General features: G+C 40.9%; 2 protein-coding genes across 3 annotated transcripts in view; both read left to right on the top strand.

The window, feature by feature from the left end:
* The window catches only part of hepacam2 (HEPACAM family member 2), a 19,695-nt gene extending 7,362 nt beyond the window's left edge, over positions 1–12,333 (top strand). The window contains exons 2-10 of the mRNA XM_080442189.1: positions 365–451; positions 4,715–5,074; positions 5,381–5,665; positions 7,865–8,164; positions 9,933–10,058; positions 10,458–10,479; positions 10,593–10,627; positions 11,245–11,318; positions 11,411–12,333. Coding sequence (XP_080298315.1) covers positions 394–451; positions 4,715–5,074; positions 5,381–5,665; positions 7,865–8,164; positions 9,933–10,058; positions 10,458–10,479; positions 10,593–10,627; positions 11,245–11,318; positions 11,411–11,521 — 1,371 coding nt within the window. The 5' untranslated portion in view covers positions 365–393 and the 3' untranslated portion in view covers positions 11,522–12,333. The remainder of the gene's footprint in view (positions 1–364; positions 452–4,714; positions 5,075–5,380; positions 5,666–7,864; positions 8,165–9,932; positions 10,059–10,457; positions 10,480–10,592; positions 10,628–11,244; positions 11,319–11,410) is intronic.
* Positions 12,334–14,834: 2,501 nt separating this feature from the next.
* Positions 14,835–22,104, top strand: part of vps50 (VPS50 subunit of EARP/GARPII complex) — a 192,843-nt gene continuing 185,573 nt past the window's right edge. For both annotated transcript variants that reach the window (XM_080442184.1, XM_080442183.1), the window contains exons 1-2: positions 14,835–14,973; positions 15,703–15,771. In XM_080442184.1, coding sequence (XP_080298310.1) covers positions 14,941–14,973; positions 15,703–15,771 — 102 coding nt within the window. In that variant the 5' untranslated portion in view covers positions 14,835–14,940. The remainder of the gene's footprint in view (positions 14,974–15,702; positions 15,772–22,104) is intronic.

Here is a 22,104-nt window from a genome sequence, read left to right as displayed (position 1 = left end):
GTGTGTGTGTGTGTGTGTGTGTGTGTGTGTGTGTGTGTGTGTGTGTGTGTCTGTGTGTGTGTGTGTGTGTGTGTGTGTGTGTGTGTGTGTGTGTGTGTGTGTGTGTGTGTGTTTTTCGACCATACTGTGCTGTCCCTCTGCCAGGTGGGCCCTCTTCCTGCTTATGTCACATGGGAGGGGCCTGGGTTCTGGGCAGGCTATAGCTAGCTTTATTTCCCTGGCAAATGTTGTCACCACAACCAGCCACAGTCCTCCCCTCCTCCTCCTACCCCCTCCTCCTCCTCCTCCTCCTCCTCCTCCTCCTCCTACACTCCTGTCCTCTGCTACAGTACATCCCTCACACCTCTTCTCCGTCTGTCACAAGTGCCACAGATCTCCAGAGGATAACATGTCATGGAGACCACGGGAAGACTGGCGCTCTGTATCTGCACTGCGCTGTTCATGCTAGCAGGTAAGAGGTATGATTTGGGTTGTTTGTGGCTGGAGTGTTGAGCTTTTTATCTTATTCTATCATTGTTACTACTGAGTTACAGTTACTGTCACTATGGCTGCAGTGTTTGGGTTGGCAGCGGAGAGTGGAAGTTGGGAGTTTTCGAAGAGAGGAAGGTGTTTGTGGAGTGTTAGAATGAAACCTTCACTCTGAACTGAAATATTTTGCCCATTTATGTTTGTTTGATTGGAGATCAGAGGGATGAGTGAAGCCGTAGGAACACCTGTATATTGAAGTTCCAATTGAACCGTAACAGTGCTCATGCACCTGAAGATATTATTACTTGAATGTTTTGACTTCTAGGAAGTCTTGACAACAAAGTAATAATCCCATAAATAAATCAAGTAGATCTTTAAATTATGTGGACATTTTAAAGTTGAATTTGATACTTCTATCTATCTATCTATCTATCTATCTGTCTATCTGTCTGTCTGTCTGTCTGTCTGTCTGTCTGTCTGTCTGTCTGTCTGTCTGTCGTCTGTATTCATACCTATATTTCCTCTTGCTTGTAAAGTAATATATTGTAGGTATCGAGTCACTTTGGAGCAGATTAAAACATCACCTAACGAAAGCATTTAGACTTAGAATACAATAGTTTACTAGAGTCTTAGATTTATTTATTACTGGTTGCAAACACAAGACATAGGGAAGGAGTGAGAGGAAAGAGTGGGTCATAGCACGGCGACTCTGACTGGTCCCAACGTCCCTCATGTGACCAAATAAACCCCAGACAAGATCTTCAAACAGGGACTGTCCGTTTCTTTGATGCTTGTGTCATTAACCTCGCTTGAAAGACAGTGTTTGTCTTGTTATCAGTTGGAGAGGCGCGGGGGGACGTGGCATCTGATGGTGGCACATCACCATCTTAACACGCACTGTTTGACAGTATTTACCGTCCAAACAACTTGTCCGCATGTGAGGGCGCTGGGAGGCAGGTGCTTCCGAGTCCTTGTGTTTGGTTAACTTCTTTGAATTTGAGTGTGAGTCTGTATGTGTGTGTGTGTGTGTGTGTGTGTGTGTGTGTGTGTGTGTGTGTGTGTGTGTGTGTGTGTGTGTGTGTGTGTGTGTGTGTGTGTGTGTGTGTGTGTGTGTGTGTGTGTGTGTGTGTGTGTGTGTGTGTGTGTGTGTGTGTGTGTGTGTGTGTGTGTGTGTGTGTCTGCATGTGTATGTGTGTAGATTAGAAGATGTCCTCTTGCCTCAAAGCCCATTGTGACTATATGTAATCTCCTTATCACCACAACAATCCCTGTGCTGTTTGGGCGACAACAGGGGAGAAGCGGGTGCGACACACTCCTGCCTTTTCTGCCTATTCACCGCTTTGCTGATGTAAACAGAGGCACACTTCCGACAACAGGCAGACACACACACACACACACACACACACACACACACACACACACACACACACACACACACACACACACACACACACACACACACACACACACACACACACACACACACACACACACACACACACACACACACACCCCTACAGGCTGACACACTTAGACCTGCCTGCAGGCCTGTCGGGGGGGAAGCGTGCCATGGGGCTGTTGGTGCTTGCATATATTATTTAAGACATAACACCAGCCACACAGTCAGTCTATTGTAATGGCTGACTTGAGCTTCACGTCCCCATGGGAGAAGACAGTGGACAGGCCACCATGAGAAGGCTAGGGGAGGGGGCTGAATCTGAAATAATACAACAGAGATTTCTTTTTTTGGGGGGGATACAATGTCATAAACGTGGTTATGAGGTTGAAGGGATGAAACTTCCCCAAAATTCCTCCTCCTTTACTTAACCCGTAGGCTATATACTTCATTGCCCGGAGTCCCCCAGGGGTCTGTACTAAGTCGTTCCCTCTACACCTCTTCACCCAAATTAGACGTACAAGCTCACAACACATTGCGAACTGACAGCCGTCTTTATTGCACTACTCCTTAATATTTATGATGATAACAGTAAAAATGTGTTGTTGTTCAATGCTAACTACAACAGTTTGAATTGTCAATCTCTATGGAATGATGAATTTCTCTTTTTAGCTTCAGTCTTCAATTTTAATTTCCTCTGTACAGTATTCCCACAGACCTGGGGGAAAATGTTTGATCAATTCTCCCACCACCACCAGAGATAAAGAGAAGATGAACAGTCAGAAATATGCAGTTAAGACAAGCGGGAAACTAAATAGGTAGACTAGAGAGGTGTCGGTAAAATGAGATGATAATGAGTAAAAAATACTCCTCCTTTGTCCACTTACCTGCTGCTGCTTAACTTGACCTGACAACCCGAACCCAAAACACCCCCCTTTCATCCACCCACCCACCCTGCTCCCTCCATCCTTTTCACCTCAAGCTGTCAAACGTACCACCTGCAAAATGACACCTCCATTGTGCTGGAACGTATTAGCGTTAAAACATTCAAACCAATAACTGCCAAATGAGGATTCAAACGGCATCAAATGAACAATTCCGTTAAAGCACAATGTAAACAACCCTGTCGAAACAATGGTAGCTATTGAATACTATTCTCCTGTTGTCCAAGGTGACTGTCTTCAGCCGGTGAGCAAACTCACCTGGTAACCATGGGGTTTGTAAATAGAAAGCTTGGTGTACAACAGTTAGCAAGCTCCTTCAGACAGCCCAAGTGTTTGTTTTGCAACCGGATGAAAAAGACAGGCCTAGTCTGTGTCTGCCAACGATGACAGAGGGATCTGGGTCAATATTAACTCATTACAGTTTGAAATAAAGATATAATAGATTGCACAGCAAAACAGACATTCACCACCATATAGGCTACTACAGTATATAAATGCGTCATTTTTATCTAATGAAACAACTGCCTACTTAATGGCTTATAAACATATTACATATGTATAATGTATTTTAATCTGCTTATACCAATGTACAATTATAGTTATAAGAACTCATAGTATTATAATGGATACTCACAGACATTTTGGGGCAAGGATAGTGTATTATAATTATCATAGTTGTAATAGAGTATAATCATTTATAATGTATGATAACCACTGTTATAATACATTAGTGTGATTATTACAGTATAAGGCACTATAAGTAAGTCAGGTATAATTGAAAGCTTTAAGTACAGTAATCACATTCCTGAAGGTGTAGGCTGAAACCTTTTGTGTGTTGTTCTTGCATACTTACAGTATAGTGAATTATAATCACACTCTATATATAACAGTGTTATAATGCATTATAAAATTATTTATAATGCATTTTCAGGGGCCTTCTGCCCCTGAAAAGAATGATTTGCCCAGAGATAAAAATGGCCTTGGTGGTGCCACAACCACACTGCGCCAGCTGATTGTACCATTTTCTCCTCTGTCACTTTCCTGTCAATAAGGTTTTTAGATACCGGTGTCTTTTGTTGAGATTCTGAATTCTGTGGATTTATGGCCTTCATGCCCTCCTTTGACAAAATGTTCAACACCAATTATGTATTATGGTACTTGACCTTATAAATCATTATAAAAGGCTTTATAATGTGTTATGATTGCATTACGAGTGCTTATAAAGGTAATAGTTCAGTGTTATAAGCTGATTACGATGCATTTATACTTGACCTTAAGTCATTAAAAGATGCTTTGTAATGTGTTACGATAATGTGTTACAATATATATGAACTAATTATACAACATACAGTGTTATAAGCAGATCATAATGCATTATAGACATGGAATTCTACTCACATTTCTTGGTTATAATGTCAGTAGCCATTTATAATGAGCAATATAAGCATTTGAAACATTTGTGTCACTTGTGTATTATGTATTCTGAATTCAATGGTAATTTTACAACACCTTTATATTTTGAAAGATGCTATGTCAAGTAAAGGTGCACTGCCAAGTCATGGCTGGTGGCTATTCTGCATACAGGCCAAGAGGTGTCCCTTAATGAGAAACATTGGAGGCTTATGCAGGGAACACAACGAGTGGTTCTTCTAGCCCCTGAACACACACCACACTGCACCTTGAGTGTTTGTTCATAATGAATCCTACTTAGGAAGCTATTAATGAGTAGTAGCGGTGTGTGTACCAAAGCCACATGTGTTACCTGGGAGTTCCAAGCCAAAGTCCCCTGACTGAATGACTTACTGCATTAACAGAATCTACCCCCCCCCCCTGTCTGTTTTTCTTTGTCACGCTCTCTCTGCTTTTCACTCTCTTTTCACAATCTTCTTCTTTCTTTGTCAATTAGATGTCAGCTGTGAGTTCATCCGCGTCCTCTCACCAGTCCAGCATGGCGTGAAAGGGAAGTCCCTCCTCCTCGCCGTGGAGACCCAGTTCCGCTTGAGCGAGGCCGATATCCAGGGATCGTGGTCTCACACCAGGCCAAGCGGTGCCAGAACCGTGCTGGTGACGTTCACCAAAGCTGCCACCATCATCAACATGATGTACCACAACCACGTTGTCTTCAGAGAACCCAATATCTCTCTGCGGATCCAGAGCTTAACCCAGGCCGACGAAGGGGACTATCACCTTGACCTCAACATAAAGTTTCTGAACAGGACTGATCCTGTTATCAAGGTGGAAAGGACTGTGAGTGTTACAGTGGATGGTGAGTGAATACTATCATTTTATATGTGGTGGACATTTTTTTTAACTTAAACTTAAATAAAAATCTTGGTTGAGAATCAATTATCAGTTTTATTGTCACATCACAGGTTTACATGTGTAAATCAGGGGGGTGAAATTCATTTTTTCCCACTCCACTTCCATCCTGCACTTCTGCTGGTTAAGATCTTGTTTTATGTCTGTAATGATATGTATTTATTATGGTATGTGTGGATTTCATTATTCATAAAGAAACTGCAACAGTGCCATGGAAAACACTGCATGTTTACGGGTTCTCTTGTTTCTTTAGTTCCTGTCTCCACGCCTGTCATCAAGAAGAGTCCGTCACACACAGTTGTCGAGGACAAGGGGAACGTCACCTGGACTTGCTCTGTTGAGAGAGGAACCAGAATCGGGTTCCAGTGGCTGCGGAACAACACCCTTCTGGGTTCCAGTGACAGACACTGGTTGTCCCAGGACAACTCTACACTGGTGATCAGTCCAGTGAGGAAAGAGGACATCGGGGAGTACCGGTGTGTGGCCAGTAACCTGGTCAGCCAGAACCACAGCAGGACTTCAGCCCTCAATGTCTACTGTGAGTAGAATGATCACCAGCCCTTTTATTGACCAAGTACATTTGAACGTTCAAGGATTTTGACTTGGCTGCACATTAAAATCCTATGTGTTCATTTAACTCAGAGAGAGTACAAATATAATGAACAAGATCGTTTGACAAATGAAACACTATCCTTTAACATTAGAACACATTATGAATGGGAAACAAATTGGAGAACTAGAGTGTGAGAAAATGGGAACTTTACTCGGGTATGTTTATTTGCATCTAATTCTCTCCGCCAGGCCGGACGCCTGAAGGCCGTCCATCAGTGTGTCGGTGTGTCCGTCAGTCAGTCAGTCAGTGTGTCTGTGAACGGCTAATTTCCGGCACGTTGGACCGATCGGCGTGAAACCTTTCACGCACACTCCCAGTAGGCCAAAGACGAACCTGCACATTTTTCAAATTGATCTCATGGTGGCGCTATAACCGGCCATAAGTCGTACAATCAAATCTGTCCGATTTTTCAGATTCCATTCCAAAGATCGCGGGCCCTGGGTAGGCAATCTGGCCTGGTGGACACCTGCACTCCGAGGAGTGCACTTTTCTAGTTGAATTTGTTCTCCAATACAATTGTAAAGAAGATATTTACTTTTTACTCCAATACATTTCTCCATACCCCTACACTGGCATTCTAAGCCAATGAAAATAAGTACATTTACTATCAGATAATTCATTTTGGTACAGTAGAGGTAATATCAGATTTCACTTTTATAAGTCATTTTCTAGTGCGATATCTCTACTTTTACTCAAGTGTGGCTTTCAGGTACGTTTTCCGCCACTGATTAGATTACCCTGTAGGCCTATGTAAATCAGCATGAGGTGACTTCTTGCTTAGAACTGGGAACACGTGGCTGGTATTTGCATGGGTACACATGGATGACAGATACCCTCTGTTCTAGCATCACATCTACATTGTTCATGTCAGTGTGAGGTTACATGCAGTAACAGACATTTTACAAAGTGATCTTTTGGACACAATATGTTAATAGTTGACCTTTAAAAAAAGCAAATATTATCGGTTGGCTGAAAACAGTTATTGCGTATATGACAAAGGTACAACTCTGCTTACTGTAGGCTCAACATAGTTGTCATAGGTTCGTACCTGACCCTAGACCTGTGCTAGTGTGTCACATGTCATTAAACTCATGCCACCCCCTGTTTCCTGTCTCTCGGGTCAAGGCTGTGCTGTGGAAAAGCAGAACTGAAAATATCAAATTAAATAAAATGAAAAATGGGGGGGGAAAAAACCATTTTGGTCACAAACTGCCATTAACCTGAATCTGTTAGCAAGCTAGAAAAGCCAGATTTATTATTGTTAATGCTAGGTTGACATTTATTTGATTTTAGTTTAATGAATACATTTGAGTTTTCCCTCTTCCCGTAATGTGCCCTTTGAAACCACTTCTTTACTATATTTTGAACTTCATTCCAATGGAACTGGAGTGTTGTCTTTTTAGACGGAGCGTGGATTCACAAAACACACACCCAACTAGGACTGACTGGAAATTTTGCATGTAAGGACTGACTAACGTCACCCAAGAGCATGGCCTGTTTTATGAACATGTTCCACTTAGGACCAGGAACACATGAAATAAAAGCTGCATTGTTTATGTGTTCTCTCAGCATGCCATATTGTATCGCTGCTTCCAGTAAAGTCTCCCTTAAGCAGTTGTGAGTTTAAGCACATTTGGCTTATTAAACACCTGGAGACAGAGATGAGGGATTATAATGATGGAAGCTTTTAATACCATACATAAAGTACCTGTCCATTGTTTGCTGGATGGAATATTTTCTTGGAAAGTCTGTGATGCCTGTGAATTCCATCTACAGACCAAAGACAACAGTAGAAGCAAACCACGCAGTTTTTAAGTACATCTCCCATTTACATTTTCAGACAGATTTCTACTTTGTACTATCAATGTCCTTGTTAACCACATTAACGCTAGCATTCCTATTCTGGGGCAAACATTTGGCAAAAATAGCAGATCTACAAGTTGTGAGCTTGTAGATTGTCTATTTTCGGGGAGAAGGAAAAAGAAGGGGCCCAAGCACAGATCCTTGGGAGGGCCCGTCAATTACGTATATATAGGGTTTAAGTGGTTAAGGGTATCCATCAGAAATAAACCAGTCTGCATAATGACGCTCTGTTACTGAACTGTAATGTCTTTCCTAACCCAGATGGTCCTTACAACATGGAGGTGAACTCGGGCCAGGGCCTGCGGACTGGAGCAGTGTTCACAATCAACCCAGGAGAGCTGGTCTTCTTCGATTGCCAGGCAGACTCCAACCCACCCAACACCTATGTGTGGATCTCCATGAGCCGCAACGCCACCCAGGTCATCACAGAAGGCCCCCGGCTGGAGCTACGGTCCTACCGATTGGCCCAGCCTGAGGATTACCTGTGCCGGGCGTTCAACAATGTGACGCAGAAGCAGGACGAGGCCCAGTTCACGCTGTTGGTGGCCAGCTTAGTGACAGGTGGGTGGAGGCGGGAACGTGGCCAGAAGGAGAGGAGCGTTGGTGGAATCTGGGAATCACATGATGATGTCATGCCAAAAGCAGAAGGGGTTGATGAGGGAGTCAGAGAGATAGTTTGACTGTGATGAATACTAGCCAAGTTGGGCGCAGGTGGGGGTGGATGGAGAGATGAGAGAAAAGAGCGGATTGGGTCAATCTGTGCAGTTTGGAGGCAGCACCTTGCGGTTTGAAGCCTCACAACTGTTTGTTAATCCAAATGACTAGAGACAGAATTGAATTATGAATGTGATTTAAGAGATATGGTTCATATGAATATTGCATTTTCCAGTCAGTTGCTAAGTAGCAGTCTCAGTGGTTTCTCGTAGGCTACTAAAGTCCAGTGCCTCTATGGGAAGGTAAACAGCGGCTAACAGCTGGTGTGTTTGTTGACCAAGTTTTATAGCATGCAGAGTTTCTGTGTATTCTGTGTGAGATTGATTTGTTGTCTTGGTGATACTGATGGCATACCACAATGACTACATCTGATACTGGCTATATCATAAAAGGCTGTCATTGCAGTATTTTGCACTCGTAGATGAAAGACAGGTTTTAAGTACTTATGTTGGCTCTGGAGACACAGTGAAGCCACAGAGAACAGATATAACAAATGTGTCTTGAAAGGTGACAGAAGATGAAAAAGAGAAAGCATCTGTTTTCTAGAGCTATGAGTCTGCTTAGAAGATAAAAAGGAGAAGTCAACAAAGCATTGGTTTCGAATAACATTCATTATAGCAATATCTAGAATGTTCTGCTTTCTCAATATTGAGTGGTGCTAAGGGGTCTATATAAAGCTGCAATCCATAACTTTCATGTCCTACCCAGGTCCCCCACATGAGTGCTAAAACTTCTGCCGTTCAGTTATAATGGAAAGCTTGTTTATGCATAGGATAGGAGTTCACAGGTAGTAACGTAGAGGAACTAGTCTAAATAAGATACAAAATACTAAATAGGAGATTTAAAGTCTGATATGTCTGCACTCTGCACTTGGACCGACCAGGATTTGCATGATGTGTGTGAGCTATTAACAGATATACGTAATTATAATTGTAGTCAAAGTATCAATGAACAGTCTTTCATCAGTAGTATGGATAAATATGTACTGTCAAATATGTAGGTGCTTCTTGTATGGACTTCATACTAAGCAATGAAGTGTTTCAGATCATAATTATGATGCTTTCACATTAGAGACTCAGACCATGGCGGGCCAGCATCCGAGTAGCCTACACTTAACCTCAAAGTCCAGTTCATTAGAATCAGAATCATTAGTGTGAACACTGTTTACTGTACCGATATGGTTCAAGCAGGTTTTCAAATTGGGTGCCATGGCTCAGGGGCACAGGGGGGTGCCAGCGGGGCCAGTCCAACCCAATCCAGTAAAAATAGCAGATGTGCAAGCTCACAGTGTGTTGCCATATGACACATTGCTAGCTTGTAGATCTACTATTTCCGCACGCACGTACGCACGCACGCACGCACGCACGCACGCACGCACGCACGCACGCACGCACGCACGCACGCACGCACGCACGCACGTACACTCAGTGTGTGTGTGTGTCTGTTTTGCCAATAGGGGGGGCTGCAGCCATGAGGCTATATGGCTATAATAGGGGTCCTTGGCAACGGAAAAGCTTGGGAACCCCTGTACTACCGCAATTATGGCAACTATAATAGTCATAACTAATATGAAAACATCCTTAAATATTAGTTTCTCTCCTTGTGTTGTTCCCAGGCAAAGAGAAGCACATTCAGGAAAGCAACCCTGTATCTCCGCTGGCAGCCATCACTGTCTGCTCTCTGTTCATCATTGGCTGTATGCTGCTGGTTTACCTCCGGAGAACCTGCCATCCCAAGAGCGGTGAGTTTTAGTTTGAATTGTTGGGAAGCAGGTAGCTTCACAACTGTATTGTGGATGATGGTTTGAATTGCAAAGCCACAGACCATTTAGTGGGTAGAATGTGAATCTTGAACCTTGTTTGACAATTGTCAAACAAGGTTAACAAGCAAGTTAACAAACAAGCAAACTGTGGTAGTTTTCATACCAGTTGACTTAAGTCAACTGGTATGAAAACTACCACGGTTTGCTTATGGTAAGACTAACAGCTGCCACAGTTAGCGCCTTTGATGTTGACATTTATTATCAGTTGAAGGGAACCAGAGCCAAGACACAGTGACATGGTAAATATAAACTTTCCTGTTTCTAATCCCCCCTTCTCTCTGTCTCTCTATCTCTCTCTCTCTCCCCTTCAATCAACAGTGATCATGAGCATCTACAATCGGTAAGATCCCAACTGAGCCCTGGCCATACATAGTTAATACAACTATAGTGCATACTATGCTGTAATTACACAATACATTTTAATTAACTGCTTTGTTTGTCTCTCTGTTGCAGGCCGCTAACAGAGCAGAAACGGCCACATCGTTCAGGTAAGCTGTTGCTTGTTAGCTAACCTGTGCACCTGCGATAACGCCACATTCCAGTCTGCTATTAAGCACTCCTGTGTATATCTAGCCTAGCTTGTGTAAACAATACTCCTCATAACAAAGTATCTCTGCACCTCATAACTTATTTGTTAACATAGGGTAATTTTAATAAGCATAGTTGTTTGCCTTGTAAAGACATAATATACTATTATGTAGCCTATAGTATAATAACCCTCTGTCACATACATTTAATCACAGCATATTTTCTGAAGCATTCAGTTAATGACTCAATAGAGCTTGGGTTTTTCCCCCCAAAAATGTAATTCTAGTAATTCTTAAAGTCTTGGGGTTTCGTTTGGGTCTCAATGATACCAGCTGAAAAGAAAGTCTTGGGTTTGGCCTCATTACATACAAGGTTATGGCTAATTTAGATCTTGTCACACAACCGTGTCGCTTGATGAAAATTGATATTTAATCGAACAACATGTGACAATGTATAAATGAGGCTTTGCTGTAGCCTACAGCTTAACACAATACAGTAGCTAAGTGGTCTAAGTGCTCCAGATAACTTGTCATTAGCGAATGGAAGTTCACTGACATTGGATCACTTCTTTCAACAGGTCATGAGGATGCAACTGAGGATTTTGGCATCTATGAGTTTGTCTCCATCCCTGGTAAAATGGAATCCACACAGGTATTATTATTTTGTCGTGGATTCAGCTATAGCTTTGTTTTTCGTCCAGTTTTCATGGGTAGTCTTAATCTCCATCTCCTCTTGTCTTCTAGGCATCATGCAGATCTCTTGCCCGCCTAGAGACAGTTCAGGATCTCCACATGACCATCTATGATGTCATCAGGCATGTTCCTGAAACCCCCACCCAGAGTTTGCTGAAGTGACTTTCAACCAGAGACTTGAGACGCAGCCTATCACTAGTTTGTACTCATGAGACTCTTACAGTATGTAGCAGGTGTCTCTGTTACCAAAGCCTGAAGCACTTGTTTCAATTAACCTCTTTTTGGCACAAAGGATGAGGGAGTTTTATATGGGCATCCAACCTGATCACGCACTGTTATTGCCCTGATTTTTGCACGGATGTTAAATGTCTTTGGTTGACATCATTGTGAGCTTATGGCTTGATGTTTGTGTAATAGTATACCAAATGCTAAAGCCATCTTAAATTGTGCCTGTTGTCCTTGCAAGTTGTTGTTCATATGCCTTGTGTTGCATTGTGCCCGCTGCAAGCTGGCACTCTTCCTATGGCCTACTTATTTCAAATATTTATTTAATTTAAAATATGAGAATTTTATTTGTTATCTAAGCACAGTTAGTATTAAAAAAATATTTAAATTCAGTGATTCTATTCTGAGCCTTCCCGTTTTGCAGGCGTTTGGAACAATGCATTTTATACTGCATGGAATATAGGTACAGTAAGAGGGTACCGATGAACATGGTGTCAAAATGTAAATATTGTATAATGATTTATACTGCAGATTCTCTATGGATTTCCTATGCATCTACTTAAGTATTTTCACTGGATATGTTACTGTATCTATGAAAAATGTGTCTTTATGAATGTAGCAGTTCTTCATTTCAACAATATTTCACCAATATTGTGTGAGGGACAACGGATCCTGTTTCCTAAGTTATTGTACAGTTTCCATTTACATGTGTGCTTTTTGTATTTGAATAAACATTTATAATAGTTTGACATTGTGAGTCAACGAAAGTCATTATTTCCGGCGACCAACCAACAGCAATTTTACTGTGTTCAACATCTGCTAATGCTTGCCTTTATTTGAGATGAATTAATGAAACGGTATCAGCGTTTATTATTACAATCCACTAGTCAGAACAGATGCTGATAGATTTTGGCTGTGGATAGTAAATCTGTCCATCTTACTAACACGTTGAGCAGTAGACAGCCTGTATTAACCCATTAAGACCTGGAACGCATCTGTGTCACTTTAGATTTCTTTGGCTATTCAAAAATAGCAGATCTACAAGCTCATAGCGCGGCACTGAGTGCCGCGCTACGAGCTTGTAGATCTGCTATTTTTGAAAAATATATTAAATCTTATTTTAAATTTTTTTTATTGTTAGGATTTCGAATCTTTTTAGACGCGGCCTCAGGTCTTAATGGGTAAAAAAATAAAATAAGATGAAATTAAGAGTCTATAGTGACAGTTCATCTGCACACCATTCTATGAATACCACGAATGTATCAGTTTGAAAACTTATGCAAAAGTCAAGGACTTCTCCTGGCAGATGCAGTCTTGTGTGTGTTGCTGTGTTGCTTGCGTAGCTACTGGGGGGTGTAGAGAGGGACTGACAGACGGATGGTTCAGCATGTGGCAGAATGCCCTCCACCTGCTCCTGCTGATACCTAGTCCCAAATAGATGCAACCGTGTGTGTGTGTGTGTGTGTGTGTGTGTGTGTGTGTGTGTGTGTGTGTGTGTGTGTGTGTGTGTGTGTGTGTGTGTGTGTGTGTGTGTGTGTGTGTGTGTGTGTGTACAGTATGTGTGTGGGAGGGAGAGAGAGACAAGGAGAGTGAAAAAGACTGTCATATCTGGACTGGACTGTTCATTTACTGTAACTCTGAGAGTGTAAAAATTGACCTGTAAGGGTATGTTTAAAATGAACACTCTAGAATGTCCTGTCGGAGAACAGAGATTGCTCTTAGTGTTTAAAATGCCATACGATTAGGATTAGTGATTCGTATTCCAACAGCACTGAGATATGGGTTTAAAAATGTGAGCAAATGACCTCCAAAAACTAGCTGCCTGTTTGCTATTCCAGACCAAGCCATATCAAATCATACAGTAGATTGGGTTACATTCAATATGGATCTTCACTTTCGTCATAGCATCATGTCGCTGTAATTCTTTCAGTACATAGATGGTTACACTGCAGGGACAAAATGCTAGACTGGGTTATTATCAGTATTTATTCTTTCTCATTGTTAGGGTGAGCCTTTGCTGCATAACAATCCTGAAGTTTATTAAGTCTGGCAGTAATTATAGCTTGCTCTCCTGGCCAGTTGAGATCGCTGTGTGTTTAAAGTGGTATCTCCTGGTAGGGGTTGCCATCTGTTCCGTCTCAGTGTATGCTTTAAGGGAGGCTCCACACTGTGGATGGCTAACAAACAAACAACAGTAGAGTAAATCCACCCAAGGAGAGTTTTGCCTCGCCTTCATTTGACTGGGAAATAACCTGAGGCATCATTAAACAGGAACTAGAGCCCACTGAGCCTGATGTCTGGGGCATTCTGCCTGCTTTCAGCCAAGAAGTGCTCAGAATAGCCCCCAAAAGGGCAATAATTAGAACATGAGCTCAATAGATTTGCATGGCCCTTTACATAATTGTTTTTCAAATTAGACAAGATTTTGGAGACATTTAAAGTTGTTTGGATGAGACTTTGCAGTAAGTGATAAGATAAGATAATAAACTTGATCCCCAGGGGGACATTCAGGTGTCATAGCAGCAACATATCTTCACTCTATCAGAATGAATAGACACCTATTGTCAATGAAACATGTGAAGACAATCAACAGTGAGTACCTGTATGAATATAATATGGCCTATTAACAATGCTCTCAAACAGTTATGCTAACAGGTACTGTATCTGTCAAGGTTCTAATCTATAATGTACATCCATGTGCAAGTGTGCCACAGTCAAAGCAGGTTGCCAAAGCAGGATGATGACGTAATTGTTGATATTTATAGATATGTTTTATAACTGTACTTAGCAAATTGCTATAGAGAGAAATAAATGTGTAATTGAGGAAATAATTAGACATTCTAATTATCACCTACTGTATTTACTGCCATTATATACTTATAAATATAAATATACAGCACAATAAATGCATGCACATTTAAATTTAATTGACTTGTGTCTGCTTCATTATCAGGTTAAACTGCTACCACCAAGTGGCATGACAAATAATAGCAATATGTTACCATTATTTTATAACAAATGCATTAACTGGGGGAAAAAAAGGTTTTACGTAGGCCTATAGTTTAAGTTTGGCAACTCATGATTATCTGCATTTAAATGTATGTTGTTGTACTTATTAATAACTTATTATCAAACAAAACAATTGAATCAAAAAGAAGCACAACTAACTACCGTTCACTCTGGTCGAAACTACACCTCCCGTGATGCACCGCGGCCGTTCCGGTTCCTGTATCAGTCACGTGATGTTTAACCATGGCTTCCTTCTCGTAGTGTTATTAGTAGTAGACCGTTGACATCTAAACAAACCTGCCCGTACATTTATTGGCTTTTAACACTGAATAGCCTTTTGATTCGCGATGCAGAAGATCAAGTCGCTGATGGCCCGTCAGGTGAGAGAAACAACAGACTCCCTCTCTGACAGATGGAGCATCACAGCCATGCTAGCTTCGCTAATGTGACAGCTCGTTTCCTTTACAGCAGAGAACATAACATACAGCTGTTTGATCATAACAGTGATACCTCAAAGGCTCAACACAGATCAGCGTTGTCCGGGTTTACATGCAGAACAGATTCCCACTCTCTCATTGATCATGTTTTTGATCTGATCATGTTTTTGATCTTATTGTTATAACTTATATATTTATTACTTATATATTTTTAAATGTAAAGCACTTTGGGCTGCATTTGGTGTCATGAAAGGTGCTATACGATTAAAGTGTATTAATATTATCATTCATATTATTATTCATGAATCACGTCGCATAAAGAGTTATCCAGTCATGTTGGGCTTATCATTAGCCATCCTCTACAACAGGGGCACGAGTTGACAATGGGAAATGTGGGCGGTCATAGAAGTTCTCATCTTGCACAGTAACACTAGACAGCCTGCCCCAGCAGACATGTTATTGAGGACCACTTTACAGAAACATGCTGATCACTTCCATTCATGTGTAGTGCTGTCCTGTTATGCAGGAAGGAAGCTGTGCGCTCGAGCTGATGAATGTGGTAACTTAAAGATGTCCTCGTGATTTGGCTTATTTATTGTGATTTATATATGATTGTAACATCTAGATTGTGAATGAGGTATGATCGTAACAAGTGGATTTTGTTATTAACAGGGCCTGAAGAGCCCTCAGGAGAGCATGGCTGACCTCAGTCCTGTGGAAAACCTGCGGATTCCAAGCAAGGTAAGCTTCCAGAAAAGGCTTAAAAATAAACACATTTCGTTGTGTTCCACAATGCTGGGATTTCATTCAGGGAAAGACCTGCTTGCAACAATCATCACAGCAGTTTGATGGACTAGCTGTTGACTTTCATACCATGTTGACATCACAGTGCACGGCTGGTACAAATCAGCCCAGCACTTTGGTGTTATTCATTTCTTCTATTTGCAGTCCACATTCTTACATCTTCCAGTGAGTGGTCTGCCTCATTGTTAGCTTTGACTGTGTGTTAAGGCTTTGTTTATTGTCATACATGTGTGTTCTGCAATTTCCTATTAGACTACAGTATGTGCCGTATGTATAGCAGCATGTTCATGTACATTCTAGACCTGTTATGTTGGGTTCTCTCTGCAACCAAGTGCTTTTTGTCTCGTATGAACTCTATTTGGCTAGCAAAGTGTTTGTGAAATGCTGCCTGAGTGTGAAGTAGATTTGTTGTCAATATGATCTGTAGAGGAAGACAGACATATCATAGAAAACAGTTTAAGACACGTGTGGCGTTTTTCATTGCATAGAATTAGAATAGTCAACTGACTTAATGATTGACACTTCATTCAGGGTCAGAAGAAGCAGTTCTATCTGGACTGCTAGTGTCGCTACTCACTACACGTTTAGTTACACCAACATACCAATGGGAATGACTCAGAGTTAGTGGGCTTTTTATGTTCACGTTCAACTTAATTGTCATGTGTATTATAATACTTTGAAATACTTACTATGTGCTCTGGCTTTCTGTACCTTAACACAAAGCACACAACATCCCAAAAACAAAATAACAAATAACAAAAACAGGACGGTCACACAATGGAAACAAGGGCTTTTTGTGTTATCCTTTTAACAATCATTGTAAACCATACCTCTGTACAATTTGCATACTGTTAATAAAGTAAAGCACACTACAGACATACATAGACTATGTACTGTACAACACAGTGCACTTGCACTCGTATGTAGTATACACAATCATATACAGTACAGGATAACGTTACATACAATAACAATGTGCTGTTCAACAACTTGACTGCCTGTGGAAAGAAACTTACTGAGACGGACGGTATCATGTGTTGTATCAGTGTTATGCCAACTATTCAATTTAAAACTATTACATTGCTCTCTTTAACCATATCAGTCACATCATACACATTTCTGGGTTCCTGGAGTACAGCATTAAACGCCAACCCCCAACCCCCCAACAAGCATGAGATCCGGGTAAAGGGTCACCCTGCCGCAACAAAATATGCATTTAAGAAGAGGAGGGTAATCAGTCATGGCGAGTCACAAGAAGTAATTTGTCATTAGCCACTTGTGTGAGATCAATTCATCAAGAGGCCAGAACAAACTAGAATGTCAGTCACTGGGAGCTCTACTCTGCTAACATTCAAGCTTGCTTTGACTTTGCGCTGTACGTTTGACCTTCTATTAATGCAGTTGACTAGACGTTGGAAGGTGACCAACTCCATTTATCCACAGCTCTGGGTGATACCCAGCTAAGTCGACCCATTAAGACCGGGAACGCATCTGTGTCATTTTTTTATTTGAGCTATAAAAAAAACATTATTTTACACTAAATAGCAGATTTATAAGCTCATAGCTACGAGCTTGTAGATCTGCTATTTTTGAAAATTTGTGAAAATGTGTGCAAAACTTTGAATATATATATATATTATTTTAAAGTGAACATTTGTAACTCGAATCTTTGCTTCTGGGGGCTCCCTGGAACAAAATATTTTGAGACATATATGTATAATTTTGGGGGTCCTTGACAATTATGAAAAAGTTTGAGAACCACTCATATAGCAACATACATAAGTCTTTTTTAGAAGACTGTTGGGATTTAGAAGACATTTGTAGAGCCGGCTTCAGGTCTTAATGGGTTAATCCATCTGGACGTTGAATTTCTCTACTTGTTCAGATACCGTCTTTGACGGCCACGTGTGTGGGTTTCATTAAAGCGTGCCTGTCATGTGTGAAGAAGGAAATCTTGCTCTTTGTCACTGATATTGTTTGGATTTGTCATTCAAAGAGGGTTTCTGTGGAATTTTCACTTGATAAGCGGGTATGTCTGGTTGTCATGGGTGTGTCTTGTACTTGGTGACACTTTCTGCAAATCATTAGTCTGGGGAGAACTTATCTGTCATTTCAACTGTAAGAGTTGCAGCATATGCAGGTAATAGGTAGAGGTTTGAAAGCTGGGCCCTTCATCTGAGACCTTTCTAAGACCTGAGGCAATTCTTTAAAAAAATCTAAATCCTAACAGTTTTTTTAAAAAAATCTAAAAAAAAAATTTCCCAAGATTTTCAAAAATAGCAGATCTACAAGCTCATAGCGCGGCACACAGATGCGTTCCAGGTCTTAATGGGTTAAAATATCGTATAATCTTTTGTCATAATAAAAGCATCATTATTGTTGATAGTCTCTTAACCCTTTTTCCTTCACGAGTATAAAATAAATCCACAAATTCCTACCTTTTTTATCTCCAAAGTTCCATCAAGATCCCAAAGTTGACATTTGACTACTATTACTTGTTCAGAGCAGTAGGTAGAAGCTTTGGTTTACTGTCTTGTACCAGGGTCACTTTTAAAGAACATGTGGCTGTTGATGGCCATTTTTGGTTGTTTTGGGGATCAACTTGTGACTTTGTGGGAGTGGAACAATTCCTCTGGGCAATGGGACAGTTACCTAGTTGTCATAAACGATTGACGGATTCAACAGAGCTGCATCCGATTCCTATATATACCAAGACAAGTGTAGCCTGCAACTTAATGTGAACACACAGCTCATGTAAAATGAGCATTTAGGCAGGTTTGTGCCACACAAGGTTTTTATTTAACTTCTAGGCTGCTGTTGGTTAACCAGCTACGGCACTTGAGTCAGAAGAGGAGGGCTGTTTCTATGTTTGTAAACAAACTGCTCAGCAGATGTGATTCCAAAATGATATACTGTAATGATGCCACTTACAAAAGCACATCTGCAGTCCCCTGGGTAAATAAAGGTAACAAAATAAAAAATACATCTACAGGCACTTATCATGAGGGACCAGGTAGGTTTTCGGTACAATGCACCTTGGCTGTTGTGGGGATTGAAAATGGTATCTTATCTTTCAGTTATAGTATGGCACTCTCTAGCCTCTCAGGTGCTATGCTCCCCAATTGTAATCCAATAAAGTAACGCACACCTCATGTTTTGTATCGCAAGGCAAACACCAGACCTGTTATTATCGCTCAAAGCCACCCGTTGACACAGATTTCAGTATTGTATCCTAGATAAGACTACACCTGCCATGTATTCTCCTATTGTAATAGGAACCCGTTTATAAAGCATTGGGACTGTCTCCAGGAAGTTCTGCTTGTGTTCAGGGGAGAGATATCACCCTGGCTTCTGATAAGCAATAGCTTGAGGTGGCCAAACTGGATGCACAGTAATAAGACACCCTGCTTTTTAGGACTATGTGCTGTGTGCCTTTTTTACTTTCTAGAATCAGGGCCCCAAGACTTGTACTGTGTTTTTATTTATGATTGCTAATTCTTCTTCTTTTGCAATTATTGACACAGGACAGAGGGCATGATATGCCACATTGTTTTGACAGCCAGACCAAAACACAGTCTATTCAGTAGATATGTGCTACTACGGCTGTGCAGTATCGATATTTCATCAATATCGTTATCGTGATGCGAGACTAGATCTCGTCTTGGATTTTGGATATCGTAATATTGTGATATGACCAAAGTGTTATGTTTTCCTGGTTTTAATCACTTAAGCCCTATTTTATATTTTCAAATATCTTCACGAATATTATAATCTTTTCCATAAATAGTGAAAATAGGTGATCTAAAAGCTCTCACCTTGTGAGCTTGTACATCTGCTATTTTACCTATTTTTTATGTTTGAAAATGTGTTTGTCACAATATCGATGTTGTGATATTTTGTGAAAAATATTGTGATCTTTGATTTAGTCCATATTGCCCAGCCTTAATAAACAAACACATAAGCATGCTGCTCTAGAGGACCCACGTGTCTCCTCCTGTGAGTGTGGACTGCAAACACAAATCTGCCATCAGTCAAAACATGGCTCTTATGATTACACACAGACCTTTTGTTGCTGGCCTGTGCAGCACTGGAGATTGAGTGAGATCCACACAAGTCCAGCTTTATAAATGTAAACTAATAAAAAACAGTTGAACAAAAGTCCACCGCCAAGTCGGTCCGTCTGTCCGTGGTTCTGCCTGTGAACAGCTCATCTCGGTCTGTAATATATTGTGGTCAATCGTGTCAAATGCAGCACTGAGGTCTAGTAATACTAATTTTGCCACTGTCTGTATTTAAGTGGATGTCATTGAACACTTAAACAAGAGCAGTCTCAGTGCTGTGGTGTGGTCGAAAAAACCTGACTGATGGAAGATATCAAGGCTGAATCTGATGTTGAAATAGTAAATTAATTTACTTAGAAACTGGAGGTTTAATATGGGCCTATAATTGTTTAATAGTGATGAAATTAAGAGTAGTGAAATTTGGTACTGTTTGTTTTTAAGTGAACTGGTACTCGGTAGTACGGTACCGACGTCATTCGGTCGGTACCGGTAAAAGTACAGAGTTCGGTACTCCCTAGATAGCAGCACCGCATTATAAAACACAGGACAGATAATGAGGAGATAGTGAGGAGAGACATTGTACAAAATGCACAGATATGCATATATCAGACTATCACTAGTTTAAAACCATGCATACAGTTGTCTGTGCGCCTGCCTGTCGCCCACCACAGACAGACAGACAGACACCGCCCGCCACAACTTGAACTTTATATAGTAGATGAGTATCTGTCAAGTGCTGACTGACAAAAAGAACAGATTCTCTCAAAAAAAAAAAAAAAAAAGGATTTATTTTTTATTTTTTTAAGTGTTTATTTAAAGTGTACTCTGTTAGTGTCTTTTTGTATGACTTGTGCAGTATTAATGAGATTTTACATCATATCACACTGGCATTTAGGGAGCAGCAAGTGGCAGCCCTTATCAAACAGTACAGAAAGCTTGGCCTTTTAAGTAGAATTCAAAAAATGTTTTCTTGCTGGCATACTGTGTAGTAGAGTGGAAGTGCGGAACATAATCTATTGAATCTATTACCCTGGTGCATTCAGTATGGTCACTGACGTATACTATTCAGTTTGAATGAACGAATGAATGAATTTATTTGGTGATAAAAGGAAAGAGCTCATCGATTCCACAACAGATAGCAGACACAATATCACCGAGGATAAGAACACAATAAAGCCTTATGGCTTATTTCCATTGTGGTCCTCTTTGCTTATGGCTTTTCTAAAGAACACATGACATGACTGAGTACAGGTTTATGTCCTGGAGGTCCAGCTCACAGCTTCTAGAAGCCGATAACCTTACCTTCAATGGAAACAATGGGCCACATGCAGGAAGCCATTATGTGAACAAATATCCTCTTATTTTGTTAATTTGTGGGATTCACCAATGTTTTCTTATTTTTGCTCTTCTAAGAAAGAGCTAATTCTAAAAGTGGACCAGAACACTCTAATACTTGCAAGAAACCTGTTTTCACTCTCCAGAGATTTCACTGCTAGAAAACACAAGTTCAAAATTTGAGAAACATTGAAAATGCAGGAATATAATTTAATGCAATTGAATTTATGTGAGTCTATGTTTTAGAGTAATTATAAAGATTGGATTATTAAATTAATGGGCTAAATGCATACATAGTATTGGTCCATTGATCCTTATTACAACTATACAAACCTGGATGATATTGCGTTTGTTCAGCTTCTTTTTTTAGACGAGAGGTTCGGGCCGCTACGTGGCCCTAACTAACACCTACGTCGCACCGCCGATCCGCCCAATATGTTTGAGTTATAGTGTCGGGGGCTTTGTCAGCGTACCCGTTGTACTACCCGTCTGTCTGTGTACCTTTTGTGCCCATATATGGAGATCTCTATGTATTGGAATGTCCACATATGGGCATATTGGTGGATATGGATCGGTGGTTCTGGACAACTGGATATCCGAACCACTCGGCGGGCACCGCACTCCCTCGAGTCCTTGCCAGTGTTGCCAGATTCTGTGAGAGAAACAAGCAACCAGGTCTAGGAAAACCAGCCCAAAAGAAGCGACTATGGGCCACATGAGCACTTTAACATATACATCAGCTATTTGAAAATAGCAGATCTACAAGCTCACAATGCGACGCGTTGTGAGCTTGTAGATCGGCTATTTTCAAATAAAATCTTGCGGGGAAATGGGAAATTATAATAAGCAGATCTGGCAACCCTGGTCCTTGCCA

The sequence above is a fragment of the Gymnoscopelus braueri genome (assembly GCF_963280865.1).
Source record: "Gymnoscopelus braueri genome assembly, chromosome: 11".
NCBI classification, from domain to species: Eukaryota; Metazoa; Chordata; class Actinopteri; order Myctophiformes; family Myctophidae; genus Gymnoscopelus; species Gymnoscopelus braueri.
The sequence above is the reverse complement of the archived record's forward strand: the minus strand, read 5'-3'. Positions and strand labels throughout refer to the sequence as shown.